Genomic DNA, 24,469 nt, shown 5'->3' on the forward strand with positions numbered 1-24,469 from the left:
GCTGTTGGCCAGCCAGGGGCTGGGACAAAAGTGACCTCACAGCCAGCATCCACAGGGCTACAAGGAGTAGTTGTGCTCAGGAGGTCTCTTCCCAGCCTACGTCCTCCCCCAGGAGCAGTGGGTGCAGGGGATGCCCTGCACAGTCCCTCATGTTTCCCCATGTAGCATTTAGCAACACCAGTGCATCCTGAAGGAAATGCCCATCTCTGTGTGGAAAAGTGAATCAAGAAATGAATTTTAGGAAAATGGTGAGAAGTCTACAGAGAAGGAGTTGGTGTGAAAGTCATGATGTCTAATTTTGCTTTATTTAGCTGGTTTCCCAGGAGACCATACCTCTAAAGAGAGGGGACCTTGAGACTCTGTCTGTCCACATGATAGCAACCTTAGGGAATAGTTTCTGGCACTTGTGTTCGCTCAGGTTCATCTCACTGCACCAATACTATGGGCCGTCTCATATAGACAGGGCAAGCGTGGATTCCTGATGTAGTCATTTGGTGTCCTTCCACGTCCTTCCAAACCACCTGTGTGAGCTGGGTCAAGAGCCCAGTGCTGGGAATGGTCTTTGTGAGGGGCTGCTCTGGGACCATTGCCCTGGGGCAGCATCTGCCAGGGTGTCCAGAGAACAAGGGCCCAGCCCAGCCCCTGCTCTGCTGCTTCTCCCTGTCTTTGCCAGGAGACCAGCACAGCCCAGACCCTCCCCAGCTCTCCACACCTCCCTGTCCTCTCCCCAGCCAAGCCCAGCAGAGCGTCCCAGGCTGGAATGCCCCCAAAGCAGCAAGTGGAAAAGTGGAGGGCAGTGGCAGTGTCCCTGCTGCTGACATCTGCAAATTACCTCACCTCCTCGCCTTCCCCTTGTAGAAGAGACACACAAAGCTCATTGAGTCCAACTCATTTCCAATGGCAGAGACATTTTGGAGTGATTCATTCAATCTAGTCTTTGAAATTTCACCAGAGGTTTAACAACTAATTCAGCAGACTGCCTTCTCTGTGCTTGCTGTGTTCCCTGCAGTTGCAGAGCTCTCCTTTGCCTGTTCCATCCCAGGTTTAGCATCTTACCTCTTGGTGGCTCCACCTTGGACATGCTCATGCTCTGTGGGCTCCATGCCCTGTTGACTACCTGGCACACACTGTCCCTGCCAATCCCCTGGGCTCTCCTGGTGACTTGCACTTCCCTGACACCTGCCCACTTTCACAACTATTGCATGCTGTGGATACAGGCAAGTGAAGTCACCATCTCTATGGGTGCCAGACACCAGCTGGCAATTCTGAAATCAGCCCTTCCTGCCTAAAAGCTGATCCTTGATGATCAGCTGATCTCGTCGCACTGAGCCCACAGAGAAACAAGCAAAGCAAGGAGCCTCCTTTGAGTCGGTTCCTTTGCAATATCTATGAGATGAGATGTGGGAGAAGAGCTGAGCCTTCAGGCACTGCCCTCAGTGCCAGATCCCCTTTCATGCTGGAGGTGCTGGTACGGAGCCAGCTGTGTTAGAGACCCTGGCCTGTGGACAAAGGACTTCCCCACAGCAGCACAATGAGCAAGCAACAAGAGCAATCAGAACTCACAGCAAGAGAAGGGCTCTGAAGGAGAGAGTGGGACATTAAAGAGAGCACCTCAAGACAGACCAAACCGTCAGGCTCCCTGGCAATGCTGCTGTGCCAGGACTCTTCTCCCCTCCACCTCTGAACACAGCCAAGTGGCTCTGCAGTTCCACCACAGGTGTCTGAGGAAGGATCTCAGGCAAGAAAGTCACTACAGGGTCCTTTCTTTTATTGAAATATACAGAGAGCCTGGCTCATTGCTTCCACCAAGTCTTGGAGTCACCCAAGGCAGGTAGATACTGAAATGACGGGGAGGAAAAATGTTATGTCTTTGTACCTTTGCAGACACAATCATAAGCAAGGCAAAAAACAACAACAACAACAACAAACAGCAAAGCGCACTCACAGAAAACAAAAATTTGGGAATATAATGAGTTACATTATGAGTGATATGCAGAAGAAAACAGGCCATTTATTGCTTCTGAAAAACTCCAGTCATCACTTTCCACACTGCATCCTTCAGCTCCTGGTTCCTCATGCTGTAGACGAGGGGGTTCACTGCTGGAGGCACCACTGAGTACAGAACTGCCAGCAAAAGATTCAGAGAAGAGGAGGACATAGAGGGAGGCTTCAGGTAGGCAAATGTGCCACTGCTGATAAACAGGGAGACCACGGCCAGGTGAGGGAGGCACATGGAAAAGGCTTTGTGCCGTCCCTGCTCCAAGCGGATCTTCAACACAGCCCTGAAGATCTGCACATAGGACAGCACAAGGAAAACAAAACAGCCAGATGCTACAGCGACACTAAGCATAAGAAGCCCAACTTCTCTGAGGTAGGCATCTGAGCAGGAGAGCTTGAGGATCTGGGGAATATCACAGAAGAACTGGTCCAGGGCATTGCCTTGGCAGAGGGGAAGGGATAATGTATTGGCAGTGTGCAGCACAACATAGAGAAAAATAATGCCCCAGGCAGCTGCTGCCATGTTGACACAAGTTCTGCTGTTCATTACTGTTCTGTAGTGCAGGGGTTTGCAGATGGCAATGTAGCGGTCATAAGCCATGATGGTGAGAATAGAAAACTCTGTTGAAAGGAAAAAGAAACAGAAAAAAACCTGAGCAGCACAACCTGCATAGGAAATGGCCATGGTGTCCCAGAGGGAATTGGCCATGGCTTTGGGAAGAGTGGTGGTAATAGTGCCCAGGTCAAGGAGGGCGAGGTTGAGGAGGAAGAAGTACATGGGGGTGTGGAGGTGGTGGTCGCAGGCTATGGCTGTGAGGATGAGGCCGTTGCCCAGGAGGGCAGCCAGGTAGATGCCCAGGAAGAGCCCAAAGTGCAGGAGCTGCAGCTCTCGTGTGTCTGCAAATGACAGGAGGAAGAACTCGGTGGGGAAGCTGCTGTTGGACATTTGCTGCCTCAGAGCAAGGATGGCTGTCAGTGGTGGAAAAGACACGGAACAAGTTAGAGATATTTCTCTGAGCAATACCTATAGTTACATGTTATGTTTCATCGAAACCTCCTCAGCAAGGCAGACTATTCCTTCCCTTTGAGAAAAATGTGCTCCTGCATCTAGCGCTCAGTTTTATTTCCTAAGGGTGTAGAGGGACCAGACAGATCCTCTGTGGGCTCAGCCAGAGTCAGTACTGCCCTACAGCGTCTGCTGAAAACCAGTGGGGATGGATTTCAGGTGCCCACTGGACACAGGTGTCTCAGTGTTTTAGGTGCTGAGAAGGACATCTAAAAATCTGTCACAAAACAATGAACTATGTAGGGTTATAGAGTGTGGAGGAAAACTGTGAGATTCCTCACAGACCTACAGATCTCTTTCAGTGGAATAATCTAACAGCCTCACTGACTGACACAACCAGACAACTCCATTAGCGTTCTCCTGACTGCTCTTCAGGGCAGGAAAATGAAAGCAGAGACTCTAGAGAGTGCCTTCCATGCAGGTAGTGCAGGAGTTGGTCCATCTTGTCAAGAATCACTGCCAGAGATGCCCTGAGGGTGCTGTAGAGCTGAGAGCTGCCTACCCCAGGAAGCAGCGTCTGGGCAACAGCAGGACCCTGCCCTGCCTGCCAGGGGAGGGGCTGCTCCTTCCACCTACAGCTTCTCCCTGCAGTGCCCTGGGCAGCTCCCCAGGCAGGCTGAGTGCTGAGCCTGGCAGGCAGCAGAGGCTCTCCCCCAGCACACAGCTCCTGGGGCACAGCAGGGACCCTGCTCTGCACCACAGCCCTGGACACCCCTGACTGCAACCTGGCTGCAGCCAGCCCTGTGAGAAAGAAACATCATGTCCTGTACTTCAGTTATTTATGGCAGATAATCACTGTTCCGGAGCTTGTTGTTCTCCTCTTATCCAAACAGTGAGAGTCCTCCTGAAAGCTCCCATAGGTTGAGGGATTTGCCAGCAAATCTGGAGATGGCACCAGGAACAACAGCTGTGCTGCCCTGCAGCCAGAGACTTACCCTGTTCAGGGCTGTGAAGATTTCTCCTGCAGTGAGCTCTCAGCATCCCCCCTCCACACTGCCTTTAACATCTCCCTCCCTTCTCTCACTGCCCTTGTCCCCTGCAGGCAGTGCCCCCAGCCCTGCTGCGCTGTGCAGAGGAGCTGCTCCTGGGCAGAGCTGTCTCTCTGCAGTGCTTCCCATTTGCCAGGAGCTCCCCTTGGGCCCAGGAGCCCGGCCCAGCTCATCAGCACAGGGAGCTCTTGCCAAGTCCCTGGGCCTCCAGGGGAATCAACTGAAGTAATCACTGATGTTCCCTCCCACTACTTCAGAAGGAAACTATTCCAGCACTGTTATTCCTCATACAGAAAAACTATGAGGTCCAAGAATCACTTTTCCCTGTCGTGGTTTTAGGCAGAACAGCCATGCAAGGACAGGGAGGGACCTGCCTTCCCCCTGCTGACGGAAGTGTTTCAACTGAGTAAAACAAGGCATCTACTTCTTTATTTGCTGTCCAGAGGCTAGAATGGGGCTCAGCTTCCTCTCCCATTCCACACACAACCCACACGAGTTGGGATTCCTCTTGACCTGGTTCAGGTGGGCACAAACCAGGCAGCTGCATGTCAGCTGCCTGTCTCAGCTCCCAGGATATTGAATGGAGACAGAGAGCAGAAGGGAGTTGTTCAGATGCAGACACCAGGTGATATTGGAGATATCAGAGTGACCTCTGAGTGACATTTGAAGTGCCTAATTCCTCTGGGCCATAAACAGAGATTTTATTATTGCATGTACAATATAATATAACTGTAGCCATTACTCAATAGCAAAGAAATAAAAGAAATAAAAGGCACTCTGTGACCTGGTTCCCATCACTGGAATGCGGTGGGACCACTTCCATGACTGTAGTGCTGCAATGGGTGGTTATGGGCTCTTCAGAAGAGACACACAGAACAGAAGGGGTGGTGGTGTGGCTCTCTATATTAGAGAGCATTTTGATGTTGCAGAACTTCAATCTGGGAATGATAATATTGAGTCCCTATGGGTCAGGGTCAGTAGGAAGGCCAACAAGGCAGGCATCGTGGTGGGGATATCTTATTGAACGCCAAACCAGGATGAGGAGACAGATGAGGCATTCTACAAGCAGACTTTGAGCTGTTCAGGACACTGGTTGGCAGAGTCCCTTGGGTGGCAGGTCTGAAGGGCAGACGAGTCCAGAAAGGCTGAACACTCTTCAAGAAGGAAATCTTCAAGGCTCAGGAGCAGACTGTCCATCCCCACGTGCCCAAAGTCCAGCCAGTGTGGAAGAACACAGAGCTGAACAGACAGTTGTGGCTAGAGCTTAGGAAGAAAAAAGGGGGTTTAGGACTTTTGGAAAGGCCATTCAGGCCTAAACCCTTTGGCAGGCCACTCAGGAGGACTAAAAGGATCTTATGAGGATGAGCAAGAACAAAATTGGAAAGGCCAAAGCTCATCTGGAGCTCACTCGTTACTGATGTTAAAGATAACAGAATGTTTTTTATAAATACAAAAACACAAAAAGGAGGACTAAGGAGAATCTCCATCCTTTACTGGATACAGGAGGAAACTTAGTGACAAGAGATGAGGAAAAGGCTGAGGTGCTTAATGCCATCTTTGCCTCAGTCTTTAGTGGCAAGACCAGTTGTTGTCCAGGTACCCATCCCCCTGATCTGGTGGAAGAGGATGGGGAGCAGAATGTGGCCCTCATAATCCATGAGGACATGGTTGGAGACTTGCTACAGCACTTAGATGTACACAAGTCAGTGGAGTCAGATGGGATCCACATGAGGATACTGGTGGAAGAGCTGACCAAGACACTTTCCATCATTTATCAACAGTCCTGGCTACCTGGGGAGGTCCCAGTCAACTGGTGGCTAGCAAATGTGACAGCCATCTACAATGAGGGTTGGAGGGTGGACCCAGGAAATGATGGGCCTGTTAGTTTGACTTCAGTACCAGGGAAGCTCATGGAACAGGTTATCTTGAGTGTCATCATGCAGCACTTGGAAGGCTCTGCAGAAGTATCTGGATAGGCTGGATGCATGGGCTAAGGCCAACTGTATGATGTTCAACAAGGCCATGTGCCAGGTCTTGCACCTGAGGAGCAATAACCCCAAGCAGAGCTACAGGCTGGGAGATGAGTGGTTGGAAAGCTGCCTGACAGAGAAGGACCTGGGAGTATTGGTGGGTAGTCGGCTGAATATGAGCCAGCAGTGTGCTCAGGTGGCCAAGAACGCCAACAGCATCCTGGCTTGTATAAGAAGCAGTGTGGCCAGCAGGGCTAGGGAAGTGATTGTCCCCCTGTACTCGGCTCTGGTGAGGCCGCACCTCGAGTACTGTGTTCAGTTTTGGGCCCCTCGCTACAAGAAGGACATGGAGGTGATTGAGCGAGTCCAGAGAAGGGCGATGAAGCTGGTGAGGGGTCTGGAGAACAAGTCCTACAAGGAGCAGTTGAGGAAGCTGGGATTGTTCAGCCTGGAGAAGAGGAGGCTCAGGGGCGACCTTATCGCTCTCTATAGATACCTTAAAGGAGGCTGTGACAAGGTGGACATTGGTCTATTCTCCAACATGGCCTTTTATAGGACAAGGGGGAATAGGTTAAAGTTGCACTAGAGGAGGTTTAGGTTGAATATTGGGAAAAACTTCTTTACAAGGAAGGCAGAAGGAGACTGGCCAGGAGAGTTGTGAGATCTGGGGAAGGAAAGAGGAGCTTGGACAGCAGAAGCTAACAATTTTGAAGAGGTAAGAATATTCAGGTAATGTTGATCCCACCATAAAGCTGACTTAAAGCAGTCATGTAAGGGCCTTACCCTGTTTTAACCTGTTACATTAATACCTAATTCTAAATGCCACTCCACACCCTGACAGGAATCCACCACTCTAATTTTTTACAACAATATCCCTTGAAGCCAAGATTAGTGCATAACCCTTTCCATTACCTTTCCTCAATTACAGAATCACAGAATCACATGGGAGTGCAGGATCTCCCCACCCAGTAGCTGGAGTCAGGACCTGGCCCTTTTACTTCAGCACAACAAACCCAGACTTTTCTCAGCACAGTGCTTTGCCTATCTGTAATCATGGCCTCCAATTATCTGTCCTAACAAGTCCCTGAGGAGAATCTCTTGGTAACGGCCCTCAGTGGGGCCCATTAATACTCCAAGTCACTTCAACTTCTCCTTCTGACTTTACTTGCTCAAGCAATTGCATCATTCTTCTCTCAGTATCTGACATTCACGGACTGAGCACCAAAATCCACCATGGAACTCATTAAAAGGCAGAAACTCCTAAGCAAACATATGTCTTCCATAGTTTTATTCAAGTCTTCAAGACTTGGAGAACTAATTGGGGAGCTTTCATGGTGTAGTTAAGGAGGAAGATTTCAAAAAGCACCTAATACAAATCTTTTCTCATTTTAAAGGGTGAATTTTATGGCATTTCAGTTTTGAGCATCTTTCTTCAATTGATATTAATCCAGCGCTTAACCTATGGAGACATCCATAGGGAGGGAAAGCAGCCTTTTGAGGTCTGACAATGTACGGACAACCTTGCTCCTCACCACCCCAACCCTGACATTTCTCTCATTGGCCACCTGGCGCTTGCATCACTTTCCCTTACACAAGACTTCTGCACTGACATCTGCAGCTGGATGTTAGAACCCCTTGCACCAGCTCCCACCTGTTTTCCTTAGAAACCTGGCTGCACACAGAAGGTTTTTTCCTTATTTTAAAACAATCAACAGGAAAACATGCAGCAATTTTCCAAACAGCAAAGCAAGCTCCTCATCTTGTATGTCTCCAGTCAGGTTTACCTCACTGGCTTATCCTCACAAAAGGATGACTGTAGATTAAGTTTTTTATACTGATTGATAAGAAATTATAGGTATTCACAGAATCACAGAATCACAGAATCACAGAATTTCTAGGTTGGAAGAGACCTCAAGATCATCGAGTCCAACCTCTGACCTAACGCTAACAGTCCCCACTAAACCAGATCCCTAAGCTCTACATCTAAACGTCTTTTGAAGACTTCCAGGGTTGGTGACTCCACCACTTCCCTGGGCAGCCTGTTCCAGTGCCTCACAACCCTTTCAGTAAAAAAGTTCTTCCTAACATCTAACCTAAAACTCCCCTGGTGCAACTTAAGCCCATTCCCCCTCGTCCTGTCACCAGGCACATGGGAGAACAGGCCAACCCCCACCTCGCTACAGCCTCCCTTGAGGTACCTATAAAGAGCGATAAGGTCGCCCCTGAGCCTCCTCTTCTCCAGGCTGAACAATCCCAGCTTCCTCAACCGCTCCTTGTAGGACTTGTTCTCCAGACCCCTCACCAGCTTCGTCGCCCATCTCTGGACCCGCTCAAGCACCTCCATGTCCTTCTTGTAGCGAGGGGCCCAAAACTGAACACAGTACTCGAGGTGCGGCCTCACCAGAGCTGAGTACAGGGGGACGATCACCTCCCTAGCCCTGCTGGTCACACTGTTCCTGATACAAGCCAGGATGCCGTTGGCCTTCTTGGCCACCTGAGCACACTGCTGGCTCATATTCAGCCGACTATCCACCATTCTGATTAGTATTATTCCATATGATCTTAATTCAATGATAAATGATGAGGAGCTTGCTACAGAAACAATTAGGCAGAACTGCTAATCGATGGGCAAGCTTGAACTCAATGAAGCTCAAAGCAGAAACTGGGTCAGTGAGAGCAGTCTGAATGATCAAAGAGTAAGGGGAGGGCAAAGCAGGAGAACCATGGGAAGTGCATAGGTCCAGACAGGCATCTGGAAAGGGGACATTCAACAGGGATTGTTTATTCAAGATGGGTGGAAGTGCCTGGAAGATGAGGGAGTACACCATGATGGAGAAAACAATGAAATGGAAGTGCTCATGACCATCAGTATTTCTTCTCCTGTGATGAATAGAGATCCTGAAAATTCACCTGAAGAGGGATGTAGATCACTGGTGAAGGAACTGTGGTTTTGTGCCATCACGAATTAGGATTACATAAACACTTCCACATGTAACAGTAACATGTCCCACCCCATATATACCATCCTGTGGGGCAGGACAGATGGAGCCAACAACCAAGGGACAAATTTGGGTGTCAATGAGGGGGCCCAGCAGACACAAGGAGTCAAGGCAGTGGGGTGGGGAAGGCCAGGAGAAGCAGCCCAAGGGGTTGTGAGGAATGTTTTAACAATTTGTGTCCATAAAGAACAATTCTGTTTGAATCCTGTCTGCTTCTGGGCCCTGCACTGGCAATTTAATTCTTGAACCACAGATGCAGTGTGTCCCAGTCTCCCCCTCATTCTAGTCAATTTATCACGTCTTCAGAAAACACTCCTTAAATTTATGAACCTGTTTGCTTTTGTTATTCTGGACTTCTACTTCTAACAGTTACAGCCTTTTTTCCTGTCTTCTTCGAGATTAACTTAACACTGCTATAGATGTTTCTGTGAATGGCTGGGGAAGAATGTTTTAATTACTCGTGAAGCGTCAAATAAGAAAGCTGTTTGTGTTTGATGTCTGGGAGTTTCAGAACAACTGATAACAACTAGTGACTGTTATGGGATACTATGCGGATCTTTGGTATCTGGTTAGGGGGGCCGAGAGATTAAGAGCAAGGAAAAAGAAGCTGAAGGACGGCTGGGAGACAAGACCTGCAGAGAATGTTCTATAAACTTGGCATGGTGCCAAGTAAGTACAAAGGGGGAGAGGAAGACTATGAGCCTTCAGCATGAAAGACCCCTAAAGACCCCCAGAAGAGACCCTCAGAGGAGACTGCGCATGCTCCAGTAGGAGGGACTGCACCCTGGAAGCTAATTATAATAATCTATTTTTTTAGAAGTAGTAATGAATATGTATTAGTTTAGGAGCATAAAAATCAGCTGCTTGATGTAACTGGTGTGCGTCCTGGTGGAGCAGAGACTCCCGGTACACCCAGCGCTGTTTGCTTACCTCTATTCCTTTATATTCTTTTAATAAATCCTATTTTTTTTTATTTAATACTAATTTGAATCCTGAGCCATTTATAACAGGGTGGTGCTGCTTGTGAGGACATGTTTGTGCCAGCAGCCTGAGTGGGCAGCAGCTGTGTGCAGGTGAGGGGAGGCCAGGAAGTGCATGCCAAGAGACCTCCTGCCAGCAGAGACAAGGCTGGGGCCGAGGCCAAGGGGATAGGCAGGCCCAGGCCCAGGTGACTGCATGTGCCATGCTGAGCTTCCTGCCCCTGCAGCAGCTGCACTGGCCCTCAGCAGATGTGCTGGCTGGCATGCACTGGGAGGTCCTGGTGTGCATCAGAGAGCAGCAAGGATGCTGCTGGAGAGGGCTGGGGCAAAGCGGGGGGCAGAGGCTCATGCAGGGACTGGCTAGGGGTCTCCTCTGCTACAGCCACCGCACGGAGTGTGTCAGGACGAGGACAGGCAGGACTCACTGCCACAGTGCAGAGCCTGGCCCTGGACGCTCCATGACCACCTTGCAGGTTCTGGCAGGCCATGGTGAGGGGACGAATGCCCTGGGCCCCCTTCCTGCTCTGCCCAGGCCAGCAAAGGCCTAGAGCGGCCTCTTCTCCCCTGCCCCTCCAGCTCTGGGCTCCCTTTGCACATCCCTGGCTCTGCAGCACCAAGCCCTGCTGGGAGCCCTCCTCTGCATGCTCCCACCGCTCCCTGATGCTGCTGTTGCCCTCTGCCGGGCACTGCCTATCGCAGCCTAGCCCCTGCCCACCTCCCCCCACCACCCTGCCATCTTCCCAGCCCACCCCAGCATCCCAGCCCACCAGCCCAGTATGGGCTAGCCCCAGGGCAGTTCCCACCGCAGGCTGCTGTAGGGCTCTGGGCATGGCCACCACAGCCCCAGCCCTTTGCAAGGCACCACAGCTGCTGGGACAAAGGCGGCTCTGGGCCTCCCCAGCAGTCCCCGGGCTGGGACCAGCCATGGCTCAGGAAATGGAGCGTCCTGAGCTGGTGATTCTGCTCTGCAGATCCAGGGGGCTGTGGTGCCCAGGGTCTTCCAGAGGACTCTGCCGCACCCATTCTGCTCCAGGTGGTCAGCAGCCCCAACTCCATGGGGATCTCTGCTGCTGAGCCCCTTTCCACCTGCCCTGATGGCTCAGAACTATAGGGCCATGCTTGGTAAGGCCATGGGATGTCTCTAAGGGCACAAAGGGCAGGGGAGTGCTGTACCAGACCTGGCCCATGAGGCTTCAAGGAGGGTGTCCTCTATTACTCTTATGGGCCTTCACCTGCTGGCTCTTCACCACCTCAGCAGGAATTGCAGAGTCTTCCTTAGCCCCTGGACACCTCACATTTTCCTTTTCCTTTCCCAGACACTTCCTGGTCACTCCTTTTATGAGGTTCTAATCACTATCCAATAAGCACATTTTCCCTGGGTTCCCCTTCCATCTGGCAGCTCCAGATTCCTCTCCAGGAAGGCATTGGCTATCTGTCCCACTGCAGGGACACATTCCAATGTAGATGATTCCAAGACCAGTTGCTGTCTGCTTGGGCATGTGCCACCACAAAGGGGGATCTTTGTCCAGCCCTTGGTTCCTCACAGACCATGCTGGGACTTTCAGCCTGTGTCCTTCATTCTGGGAAAAATCACAGAAAACAGGGAAGCAGGGAGTAACTCCCTGGCTGTATGTCTTACAGCAACTTTGGAAGAGGTGTCCAGGCTTCTGGGTTTGCCCTAAGCTATTTTGTTACTGTGGTGTTAGCAGGGAGGCCAGCTGTGGCTGCACATTGCCTGCTGCTGCCTGCAGCCACAGGGATGCCACTGCAGAGACAATAGGACTGTCACCAAGGTGCATGAGATCTGAGGGCTAAGAGAAATGCAAGAGCACAGAGGAACAATGTGGAAGCCAAAAGAGAGCAGCAGTGAAAAGGCCACATCCTGCTGCTGGCCATGGCCATGGTTCCAGGGAAGCAGCAGCCCTGACCTGAATGCAGCAGGGAGGCAGAGCCCAGCGGGCAGTGAGGGGTAGCCCCAAGGGCCACCGGGGCTGCTCCTTCGTGTGGCAGCTGGGCTCTTGGCCCTGAGCCCCTCCTGTGTACTGGGGCTGCTCTCCCAGCTCCAGAGGGGATGGGAAGAGATGGCAGATGAGATCGATGAATTTCTGATGGATTCTTTATTGGCACGTCAGTTTCTCAAATATCTTGACAGGGTTATTATTAATGGTTATATTATGGTAATGTTGCTAATGAGAAAAATGATATGATACTAATCACAATTATGGTATCATTACTTATGCTTGAGAAGCACATATAGAAACAGTTTTCTCACTGCATCTTTGAGCTCCTGGTTCCTCATGCTGTAGATGAGGGGGTTCACTGCTGGAGGTACCACCGAGTACAGAAGTGACACCACGAGGTCCAGGGATGAGGAAGAGATGGAGGGTGGCTTCAGGTAGGCAAAAAAGGCTGTGCTGACAAAGAGGGAGACCACAGCCAGGTGAGGAAGGCACATGGAAAAAGCTTTGTGTCGGCCCTGCTCAGAGGGCATCCTCAGCACAGTCCTGAAGATCTGCACATAGGACACCACAATGAAAACAAAACACCCAAATGCTAAAGAAAAACTAAACGCAAGAGCCCCAACTTCTCTGAGGTAGGCATCTGAACAGGAGAGCTTGAGGATCTGGGAGACTTCACAGAAGAACTGGTCCAGGGCATTACCTTGGCAGAGGGGCAGGGAAAATGTACTGGCCATGTGCAGGACAGCATTGAGAAAGCCACTGCCCCAGGCAGCTGCTGCCATCTGGGCACAAGCTCTGCTGCCCAGGAGGCTCCCGTAGTGCAGGGGTTTACAGATGGCAATGTAGCGGTCATAGGCCATGACAGTAAGCATGGAATACTCTGCTGTGAGAAAGAAAAGAAAAAGCAAGACCTGTGCAGCACATCCTTGATAGGAGATGGCCCTGGTGTCCCAGAGAGAATTGGCCATGGCTTTGGGAACAGTGGTGGTAATAGTGCCCAGGTCAAGGAGGGTGAAGTTGAGGAGGAAGAAGTACATGGGGGTGTGGAGGCGGTGGTCACAGGCTATGGCAGTGAGGATGAGGCCATTGCCCAGGAGGGCAGCCAGGTAGATGCCCAGGAAGAGCCCGAAGTGCAAGAGCTACAGTTCGCGTGTGTCTGCAAATGCCAGGAGGAGGAACTCACTCACAGAGCTGATGTTGGACATTTTCTGACATTGGACCCAGTTGTCTGTTGAAGAGGAGAGGAAGAAAAAAAAAAAAAAAAAAAAAAAAAAAAAAAAAAAAGTTAAAGCAGAATTAAATGAGAAAAACTGGAAATGAAAGAGGAGAGTAAGGGAAACTCATGTTCAGTCCACAAATAAGACATGAGCTTTGCAGTGCTGTTGCAAACACCTCATCTGAATGATGCGCAGAGCTGCAGATATTTTATTGGTTTATTTTATCAGAGTTGCCCTTATAATGTTTAGGAGATGTATGAGACGGCTGAATGGCCTGACAGTTCATGTACACTCCTAGTGAAACCCTGTGGGTTCCAGGAGGCAACAGGACTGTGCCTTGGTGAAGACTGAGAAGAGCAGACCTGCCAACCAGTCCTGCTCTCAGCTGCCCTGTATTACCCCTCTGTGAGCTGCAGCACAATCCCACTCAGGCGTTTTCCTGAGAAGAAACTGGAGACAGCTTAGAGCAGAGAAGCCCCAGTCCAAGTGCAGATGGACCGAATCCTCACCTTGTCTCCAGGAGAAGCTCTCAGCCAAAAGGAGCTTGGGAGCTTTTCCTCATCTGGTCTCTGCCTGCTGTGCTGGCCATGCATACCCCACAGCCCCAGAGGGGAGAGGAGGCCAGGGAGGGGCTGCTCCAGGATACTCACAATAGCTCTCCAAAGCTTTGAATATCGTTGGAATTGTCAAACCAGCATGTTCCTATTGTTATGTCTCATGAATGTGTTTCAGCTTTTGTTTAACATCAGACAAATATTTAAGAATGTCATCCAGAGATCTGTCCAGAGGCAGGAGAGTTAGGAGTGGCAGGGATTGTGGGAGGATATAACAGTAGTAGTAGTAATAATAATAATAATAATAATAATAATAATAATAATAATAATAATAATTTCTCTTCCTTTTCTGTCTTATTAAACAGTCTTTATCTCAGCACACAAGCTTTTCACAGAATCAGAGAATCACAGAATCATTTAGGTTGGAAGAGACCTCCAAGATCACTGAGTCCAAACTCCAACCTAACACTAACCAGTCCTCCACTAAACCATATCCCTAAGTTCTACCTCTGAACGACTTTTAAAGACCTCCAGGAATGGTGACTCAACCACTTAATTGGGCAGCCCATTCCAATGCCTAACAACTCTTTCAATAAAGAATTTTTTCCTAATATCCAAACTAAACCTCCCCTGGTGCAACTTTTGTACATTCCCCTTCATCCTATCACCAGGCACAAGGGAGAATAGACCAAATGCCACCTCGCTACAGCCTCCTTCAAGGTATCTGTAGAGAGATATAAGGTCACCCCCGAGCCTCCTCTTCTCCAGGCAAAACAACACCAGCTCCCTCAGCCGTTCCTCGTAACACTTGTTCTCCAGACCCCTCACCAACTTCATTTCCCTTCGCTGGACTCGCTCAAGCACCTCCATGTCCTTCCTGTAGTGAGGGGCCCAAAACTGAACACAGTACTCAAGGTGTGACCTCACCAGAGCCGAGTACAATCATTTCCCTAGTCCTGCTGGCCACACTGTTTCTGATACAAGCCAGGATACTGTTGGCCTTCTTGGCCACCTGAGCACACTGCTGGCTCATATTCAGCCGACTATCCACCAATACTCCCAGGTCCTTCTCTGCCAGGCAGCTTTCCACCCACTCTTCCCCCAGCCTGTAATGCTGCTTGGGGTTGTTGTGCTCCAGGTGCAGGACCCGGCACTTGGCCTTGTTGAACTTCATCCAGTTGACCTCAGCCCACTGGTCCAGCCTATCCAGATCCTCCTGCAGAGCCTTCCTATCCTCGAACAGATCAACACATGCACCTAACCTGGCATCATCTGCAAACTTACTGAGGGTACACTCGATCCCCTCATCCAGATCATTGATAAAAATGGCCCTAGTACTGGGCGCTGGGGGCGCCATTAGTGACCAGCCTCTGACTGGATTTAACTCCATTTACCATGACTCTTTTGACTCTTTTTCTGGGCGTGGCTACCCAGAAAACTTTTAACCCAACAAAGCGTATGACAGCCAACACCATAAGCAGCCAGTTTCCTCAGGAGAATGCTGTGGGAAACAGTGTCAAAAGCCTTACTGACGTCAAGGTAGGCCACAGCCACTGCCTTTCCCTCACCCACTAATCACAACACTTTGTCATAGAAGGAGATCAGGTTCATCAAGCAAGATCTGCCTTTCATAAATCCATACTGACTGGGCCTAACTGCTTGGTTGCTCTCTAAGTGCCGCGTGATGACACTCAAGAAAATGTGTTCCATGAGCTTTCCTGTCACTGAAGTCAAACTAACGGGTCTATAGTTTCCCGGGTCTACCCTCCAGCCCTTCTTGTAGATGGGTGTCACATTTGCTAGCTGCCAGCCATCTGGGACCTCCCCTGATAGCCAGGACTGTTGATAAATGATGCAGAGTAGCTTAGTCAGCTCTTCTGCCAGTTGGATATTAGGTTGGATATTAGGAAAAAGTTCTTTACTGAAAGGGTTGTTAGGCATTGGAATGGGCTGAGTGGGGAAGTAGTGGAGTCGCCATCCCTGGAGGTATTTAAAAAACATTAAAAACATTAAAATAAAACATTTTAAAAACATTTCAATGTAGAGCTTAGGGATACGGTTTAGTGGAGGACTTGTTAATGTTAGGTCACAGGTGGGAGTTGGTGATCTTGGAGGTCTCTTCCAACATAGACGTTTCTGTGATTCTGTGAATCCCAACTCCTGTGGGCTTGTGTGAGGCATGGGAGACAGCTGAGCCCCCTCCTAGCTTCTGGACTGCAAAGAATGAGATGCCTTGCTTGGTTCATCTGAAACTCTTCCCTCAGCAGGGGGAATGGAGATCCCTCTCTGTCCTTGTGTGTCCTGCCTAAAACCAGGGCACAGAAAGGTGATTCCTGGACTGCATACTTTTCCTGTATGAGGAATGACAGTACTGGAAAAGAGTTTCTTTATCCTGTAGAGGGAAGGAGCATCAGGGATTGCTTCAGTTTGTTTCAAAGTCGATTCCCCTTGAGGCCCAGGGACCTGTCAAGAGCTCCCTGTGCTCCCTGTGCTGGGCCGGGCTCTTGGGCCCAATGGGATCTGCCTCTGCTGTCAGCAGACACCCATGCGTGAGTCTTATATCTGGCCCTAGGTCTCTCAGAAGTCATAATGTGACAACGAGCCATGCCTTCCTGAACCAAAGGAATACAGTAACAATTTTAGGGGGCTTTTCTTGGCACTGGTTTGGGAAAGAAATCCCAGCCTTCAGGCACTGCACTGGGGTGATGCCATTTTATTACAGAGATGCTATAAGAGAGTCTTCACTGACTCACTCGCAGTGTTAGATGCACATTTATACAGCCTCCATATAGGACAGAGCAGGTTTTATTCAATCTTAGCAGTAGGGAGAATACAAATATTTATGTAGGAATGCAAGTACCACAAGCTGTTCTAATGTTAATAAGAAAATAATAATTATTATAATAAGAGCAACCAAAACAAAAGCTTGGAAGGTGATGTACTGGGATTCATTATTGGAGAGTGAAGGGATCCTTAAGAGTACTGAAAAACATCCCCCAAATCAGTTTCCTTACTGCATCCTTGAGCTCCTTGTTCCTCATGCTGTAGATGAGGGGGTTCACTGCTGGAGGCACCACCGAGTACAGAACTGCCAGCAAAAGATTCAGGGAGGAGGAGGACATGGAGGGGGGCTTCAGGTAAGCTAAAAAGGCAGTGCTGATAAACAGTGAGACCACGGCCAGGTGAGGGAGGCATGTGGAAAAGGCTTTGTGCTGTCCAGGCTCAGATGAGATACTCAGCACAGCCCTGAAGATCTGCACATAGGTCACCACAAGGAAAACAAAACAAGCAAAGAGGAAACATGCAGTAACCACAAGAAACCCAACTTCCCTGAGGTAGGCATCTGAGCAAGACAGCTTGACAATCTGGGGAACTTCACAGAAGAACTGGTCCAAGACATTGCCTTGACAGAGAGGGAGGGAAAAGGTATTGGTAGAGTGTACCATGGCATTAAGAGCACTACTGCCCCAGGCAGCTGCTACCATTTTGACACAAGTTTTGCCATTTATAAGGGTCCCGTAGTGCAGGGGTTTGCAGATGGCAACGTAGCGGTCATAGGCCATGACAATGAGAAGTAAATACTCTCCTCCAATCAAAAAAACAAGTAGAAAGACCTGTGCAGCACATCCCAAGTAGGAGATGGTCCTGGTGTCCCAGAGGGAGTTGGCCATGGCTTTGGGGAGTGTGGTGGTAATAGTGCCCAGGTCGAGGAGGGCGAGGTTGAGGAGGAAGAAGTACATGGGGGTGTGGAGGCGGTGGTTGCAGGCTATGGCGGTGAGGATGAGGCCGTTGCCCAGGAGGGCAGCCAGGTAGATGCCCAGGAAGAGCCCGAAGTGTAGGAGCTGCAGCTCACGTGTGTCTGCGAATGGCAGGAGGAGGAACTCTGTGGGGAAGCTGCTGTTGGACATTTTCTCCCTGTGGGCCCTGATGACTGTCCCAGGAGGAAAACACAGGGAAAAGTTAGAACAGACTTCTCTGCAGAAAAAGTCAAAGCAATTCCTCATAGACTCCCCCTCAAAACACTCTGATCCTTAGTCCCTTTTGGCAGGACCTTGATGCAGTTCCCTTCCTTGGAATTCTGTTTTCTGATGAATGAGCATGCCACGAGGAGCAGGGCCTCTTCCCATAGACTCCCCAGGTGTTGGTCATGCTCTGATTTTGTGGTACCTGGGAACAGAAGGGATGCAGAGGCCAGATCTGATATTCAAGATCTCCCAGGTGAAATCCCTCTGAAAACAGCAAAGTTTGTCAGCATCTGCACCCCCAATTCCAAGACAGTTGGATGCAGAAGGAGGGGGATTAATGTCCTGTGTCCCCCTGAGTAGAAACCAAACACCTCTGAGTGCCTCACACTGCCTCCAGGTACCTGAACCTAAGCAAGGTCTCACCACCCCAGTGCTAGCCCAGGAGTTCCTTTCACCTCTCCAAAAGCCTTTCCCTGCCCATAGGATTTCTGCACTTCTCCATCAGGTAAAGCAGATCTGCTATGGGAGGGATTGCAGTCTGGAAGGAGCTCACAGTGAAGATTTCTCCCACAGTGAGCTCTCAGCATCCCCCCTCCACACTGCCTTTAACATCTCCCTCCCTTCTCTCAGCCGCCCTTGTCCCCTGCAGGCAGTGCCCCCTGCCCTGCTGCGCTGTGCAGAGGAGCTGCTCCTGGGTAGAGCTGTCTCTCTTCAGCATCTTGCCACTTGCCAGCATCTCCCCTTGGGCCCAAGAGCCCGGCCCAGCTAAGCAGCACAGGGAGCTCTTGACAAGTCCCAGGACCTCCATGGGAATTAACTTTGAATCAGACTGATGCAATCACTGTTCTTCCTTCTCTCCACTAGGAAGAGACATCTATTTCCAGTGCTATCTTTTCCCCTAAATCAAAATATGTGTTCATTGTGGGAATCACCTTTTGTTGTCCTGTTATTAGTTAGGACAACAAATTTTATTCCATCTCTTTTGAGAACCTGTAAATATTCAGGAGAAGCAATCTTCTTCACAGCAAATGGTATCCTTCTGTCTACACAGACTACACAACCCAGCAAGCTCATAGAATCATAGAATATTTGAGGTTGGAAAGAACCTTAAGGTCTAGTTCCAGTCCCCATGAAATGGGCAGAGTCTAGTCCCACTAGACCAGTTTGCTCAAGGTCACATCCAACCTGACCTTGGACACTACCACAGATGAGGCATCCACCACTTCTCTGGACAACCTGTTCCAGTGTCTCTCCACCTGCCTTTGAAGAATTTCTTCTTTAGATCTGATCTAAATCTGCTCTCTTTTAGCTTAAAAGCACTGCTCCTTGTCTTACCACTACACTCCCTGGTAGAGTCTCTCCACATCTTGCTCGTATTTTTCTCTCCCTGTTCTGTTAAGAATGGGGAGGGAGAGAGCCTCCTGGGACACACCACATCTGAGGACAAAACCTGACCTAGAAGTGTTAAAGTAGGCAGTGAGGGAGCCAGACCTGGTCAGTCACACTGACTGGTGAGAGCATGGGAGAGAGAATATATTTCTTCCAGCAAGGTTATCTGACCAGAAACCTTGTCAGTTGGAAAACCAAGGGAAAAGAGGGAATACTGGGAAAAGAGGATGTCCTATGAGGAGAGGCTGAGGAAACTTGGGTTGTCTAGTCTGGAGAAAAGAAAGCTGAAGGGCAACCTCATTGCTCTCAGCAACTTCCTGAGAAGGGCAAGTGGAGAGGCAGGTGATGATCTTTTCTCCCTGCAAACTGGTCAGAGAATATGTAGGAAAGGCACATACATGCACTGGGGGGTGTTCAGACTGGACAGCAGGGAAAATTTTTTTGTGCTCTGAGGGTGATCAAACACTGGAACAGGTTTCCTTGAGACCTGGTTGTTGCCCCAGGTCTGTCAGTGTTCAAGAAGCATTTGGACATTGCCCTCATTAATATTCTGTAACTTTTCACAGAATCACAGAATTACAGAATTATCTAGGTTGGAAGAGACCTCAAGATCACCTAGTCCAACCTCTGTCCTAACACTAACAAGCCCTCCACTAAACCATATCACTAAGCTCTACATCTAAATGTCTTTTAAAGACCTCCAGGGATGGTGACTCCACCACTCCCCTGGGCAGCCTGTTCCAATGTCTAACAACCCTTTCGGTAAAGAAGTTCTTCCTAATATCCAACCTAAAACACCCCTGGTGCAACTTTAGCCCATTACCCCTCGTCCTGTCACCAGGCACATGGGAGAATAGACCAACCCCCACCTCGTTTCAGCCTCCTTTAATGTACTTATAGAGAGCGATAAGGTCGCCCCTGAGCCTCCTTTTCTCCAGGCTGAACAAGCCCAGCTCCCTTAGCTGCTCCTCGTAAGACTTGTTCTCCAGACCCCTCACCAGCTTTGTCGCCCTTCTCTGTCCTCTCCTCGCCTCGCCTCACCTCGCCTCGCCTTGCCTCGCGTCTCCTTTCGCCTCTTCTTGCCTTACCTCATCTCTCTACACTACACACATTGGCAAGTCCCCTTTTTTTGGAAGGCTACAATAATTTCTCATGGAGTCTTGTCTAATCAAGACTAAGCAATCCCAACTCTCTCAGCTGCCCTTCACAGGACATGTATTTGGTGTGAATTGAATGTTTTGGTAGTCAGGTAGTAGGCTGCAGTGGGGTGCTGGATGGTGAGGAACTTCAGTTTGATCACTTTGGGTTAGCTCTCTTGGATGTGTCCCATCACAATATTCTACACACCTCCAACATAAATGGCGTTGGGGGTATTATGAGAAACAGAAACCCTTGATGCTGTGTGGACACACACCATGACTGTTTCTAAACCCTCTCAAAGCCAGTTTCCCCCTGCACTAAAATACCTCTGCCCTGGAGAACCCCTGTCCAACAGCTTTTTTGAAGAGTGTTTATTTTGCTTTCATCTTTCCTTTAACATATGATCAAATCTTAGAAGATGGAAGATGCTACAAAAGGCTTTGATTGGAAGGCAAAGTTGAGGCTGAGCTGAGAAATAAGTAAGAAATATGTGTTTATTGAGCTATTTAAACAACACATAAAAAAGTGTGTTTTTCTTTTATTGATGGTGTGAGGAACATTAGGAAATATGGCATTTGCCTTTGCAAGTAATGTTTCTTGCTTTTTCTGAGCTATGCTGTCCTCCCACAGGATCAACTCCACCATCTCCTGGTCACTGCAGGGAACATTGTTAACTCTTCCTGAACTTACCATGAACCACAAGCCCCAGGTCCCTTTCTGCAGGGTTATGCTCCAAGCACATGTCCTCCAGTCTATACATACATCCAGAAATATACTGCTCCAGGTGCAGAATCTGACATTAGTTCTGTTAATTTTCATACGGTAGGTGACTGACCAGTCTTCCGGTCTATCAAGATCTCTCTGTAAGGCCTCTCTACCCTCAAGGGAATTGACAGAGCCTCCTAATTTAGTAGATGTAGGGCAGTCCGCTCACGTGCCTACACTCTCAAATTCCTGTTTTTTCTCTCCTCCCTCCTTTACTTATCCCTTGGTGTATCTGTCAAGGAACAGACCAACTATTTCCAGAGTGTGCCTGTCAGCAGTACATTGTGATTCTTGAAGAACAGTGTAACCTCTACCAATGGCCCTCTGCGGCTGCAGAGATAGACTGAAAGCAAACCCATTTCTTGCCAGGGCTGCCCATCCCAGTTCTCTTTCTATTTGTCCTTGCAAACAGCAAGGTTTGCTCACTCTGTTGGCAGCCCTTTTCATGGTTAAATTCCCATCTTCTGTTTACTCTGGCCTGTCTCTGCTCTGAAGATTTGGCATACATGAGATAGTGGGCACTGGTTACCAGGCTTCCCTGAGGAAAAGTCTGTTTGGCTTGTTTTGCCCGTGACAATAATTGCTGAGTGATATTTCTGTCCTTACCATAACACTTGAGCCTTTTTTCATTGTATTTTCTCCCCCTTTCCCTTTGAGGAGAACAGATTGAGAGACCAGATGTGGTGGAGCTCAGCTGTCCAGCTGAGTATAACCACCACATATAGGGGAAAAAAATAAAAAATAATAGGTCAAAGGGCTGGAAGGTATGCCCTGTGAGGAGAGCCTGAGGACACTTGGGTTGTCTAGTCTGGAGAAAAGTAGGCTGAGAGGTGACCTCATTACTCTGGACAACAAGCTCCTGAGAAAGGGAATTGGTGTTGGAGGTGATGATCTTTTCTCCCTGGTAACTGTCAGGATGTGTGGGAACAGCACAGGGCTGCACAAGGGAGACACTGGACATTGGGAAACACTTCTTTACTGTGAGGTTGGTCAAACACTGGAACAGACTTCTGAGAGACCTGGCTGATCCTCCCCCAGCTAGCCACCCCTATATAGTGTTTAGCATGATGTCAGAAGGGATGGAATACCCCTTTGGCTAGTTTGGGTCACCTGTCCTGAGTCTGTCCCCTCCCAGCTCTTACTGCACCCCCAGCCTGCCCGTTGGCAGGACAGAGCAAGCAGCTGAGATGTCCTTGTCTTGATGTAAGCACTGCTCTGCAACAATTAAAACATCGGGGTGTTATCAGCACTCTTCTCATCCTAAGCCAAAACATAGCATTCCACCAGCTACTAGAAAGAAAATTAACTCTATCCTAACTGAAACCAGGACAATGGTACATGACTCAATTTTGTCTGCTGCTCAGAAAAATACTAATGAGCAGTAAAAGATTCAGTGGTCCTAAATGTAGGCATCTGCTCACATTTCCCTATGAAAATCTCCCTACACTTAAAAATGATGTCCCCAGATGTTTTCTGACTCTGAGAATTAATTCATCAGAGTGTGGAGATAGCTAGATATGTCCTTGACCAGCTCTGGCACCTCCAAGATCACCAGGGGTCTTCATCTGAAATGCTCTCTCCTGGTCTCTGTCTCCATTAAATGTTCTGAGAGCTGAGATAAGCAGCTTACATGCAGATGCCTGGTTTGTACCAACCTGAAATAAAGCAATAGGAATTCCAACTCCTATGGGCTTGTATGAGACATAGGAGTGTGCTGAGGCCCCTTGTAGCCTCTGGACTGCAAAGAATGAGATGCCTTATTTGACTCAGCTGAAACCCTTCCCTAAGCAGAAGGAAGGGTGATCCATCCCTGCCCTTGCCTGGGTGTCCTGCCTAAATCCAGAACATGGACAAGAGATTCTTGTACTTCAAATTTTTTTCTGATATGAGGAAAAACACTGCTGGAAATGGACAGAAGGAGCATCAGGGATTGCTTCAGTCTGTTTCAAAGCTGATTCCCCTGGAGGCCCAGGGACTTGGCAAGAGCTCCCTGTGCTCCCTGTGCTGGGCCGGGCTCCTGGGCCCAAGGGGAGCTCCTGGCAAGCGGGCAGCACTGCAGAGAGACAGCTCTGCCCAGGAGCAGCTCCTCTGCACAGCGCAGCAGGGCTGCGGGCACTGTCTGCAGGGTACAAGGGCGACTGAGAGAAGGGAGGGTGTGTTGGGTCTGTCTGAGCTGGAGTCACCTTTTCCCTGCAGCAGCCCACACAGTGCTGTACTCTGCACTCGTAGCTGGAACAGCACTGATATCACTCCAGTGTTGTGTCTATTGCTGCATAGTGCTGGCACAGCATCAGGACTCCTTCCAAGCCCCCAAGAGCCAGCAGACTGGGGGTGGGCAAGTGATGGGGAGGGGACATTGCTGGGGCAGCTGACCTAAACCAACCAAAGGGATATTCCATAACACCTGATGTCACACTCAGCAATAAAAGGGGGGGCTCTCGTGGGGGAGGGGGCTGTTCCTCCTGAACAACCACTACGCGTTTGAGGCCCTGCTTCCCAGGACGTGGCCGAACACCGCTCGCTGATGGGAAGTAGAGAATAATTTTTCCTCTCTCTGTGCTTCCGCGCGGACTGATTGCTTCTTTTGTCTCTGTTTTTTTTCCTCCCATTCCCTTTCCCTTTAATTAAACCTTTCTTATCTCAAACCTCGAGTTCTCTGTGTTGTATTTTCTCCCCCTTCCTCTTTGAGGAGAGGGGGAGTGAGAGAGCGGTTGTGGTGGAGCTCGGCTGCCCACCTGAGTAAAACCACCACACGGCTCCTTCTAGAGGGGCTGGCTGCGGGCTGTGCAGTCAGGGGTGTCCAGGGCTGTGGTGCAGAGCAGGGTCCCTGCTTTGGCCCAGGGGCTGTGTGCCAGGGCAGCGCCTCTGCTGCCTGCCAGGCTCAGCACTCAGCCTGCCTGGGGAGCTGCCCAGGGCACTGCGGGGAGAAATTGTCAGTGGAAGGAGCTCCCCCAGCCAGGCAGGGCCGAGCAGGGTCCTGTTGCTGGCAGGGGGCTGCTGCCTCGGGCAGGCTGCTTAGAGCTCCAAAGCACCCCCAATGCATCTTCAGGGGAGATTCTTGAAAGGGAACACCTGTAGTACCTGAAGGGAAGGCACTCTTTGAGATCTCTGCTTTCAAATTCATGTTTTGGAGGGCAGTCAGGGGTATGATAATGGTGTTGTCAGGATTGCAGAAAGGTCTGAAACTCACAGAGCATTACACTGAAAGAGATGTGTAGGTCTTTGAGGAACCTCACAACATCACTCCGCACCCTTTAGCCTACAGACAGCATCAGCACAACCTTCGTTGTTTCTTGTAGGATTGTTGGATGTCCTTCTCAGCACTTGAAATAGGAAGATGCCTCTGGCCACTGGATGCCTGAGATTTGTCCCTGGTGCTCTTTACCATATACTGTAAGGCAGTACGGACTCCTGCTGAGCCTACAGAGTATCTCCTTTTCCCTGAAGCACTCTTTGGCAGAGAAACCCAGAGCTCT

General features: G+C 49.6%; 1 protein-coding gene and 1 pseudogene across 2 annotated transcripts; both read right to left on the reverse strand.

The window, feature by feature from the left end:
- Positions 1–2,011: 2,011 nt before the first annotated feature.
- On the reverse strand, positions 2,012–2,944 carry LOC311428256 (olfactory receptor 14C36-like; the record flags this gene model as incomplete). The annotated part of the gene is made up of 1 exon (XM_084539790.1): positions 2,012–2,944. One exon carries the CDS (start codon positions 2,942–2,944, stop codon positions 2,012–2,014), a length of 933 nt encoding a protein of 310 aa, XP_084395916.1.
- Positions 2,945–12,232: 9,288 nt separating this feature from the next.
- Positions 12,233–17,642, reverse strand: LOC311428287 (olfactory receptor 14I1-like; annotated as a pseudogene). The gene is made up of 2 exons: positions 16,749–17,642; positions 12,233–13,171 (listed from the first exon to the last, which is right to left on the reverse strand). The product of its transcript is annotated as an olfactory receptor 14I1-like (transcript).
- Positions 17,643–24,469: the final 6,827 nt, after the last annotated feature.

This window comes from Aythya ferina (assembly GCF_964211825.1).
Source record: "Aythya ferina genome assembly, contig: HAP1_SCAFFOLD_37, whole genome shotgun sequence".
NCBI lineage: Eukaryota > Metazoa > Chordata > Aves > Anseriformes > Anatidae > Aythya > Aythya ferina.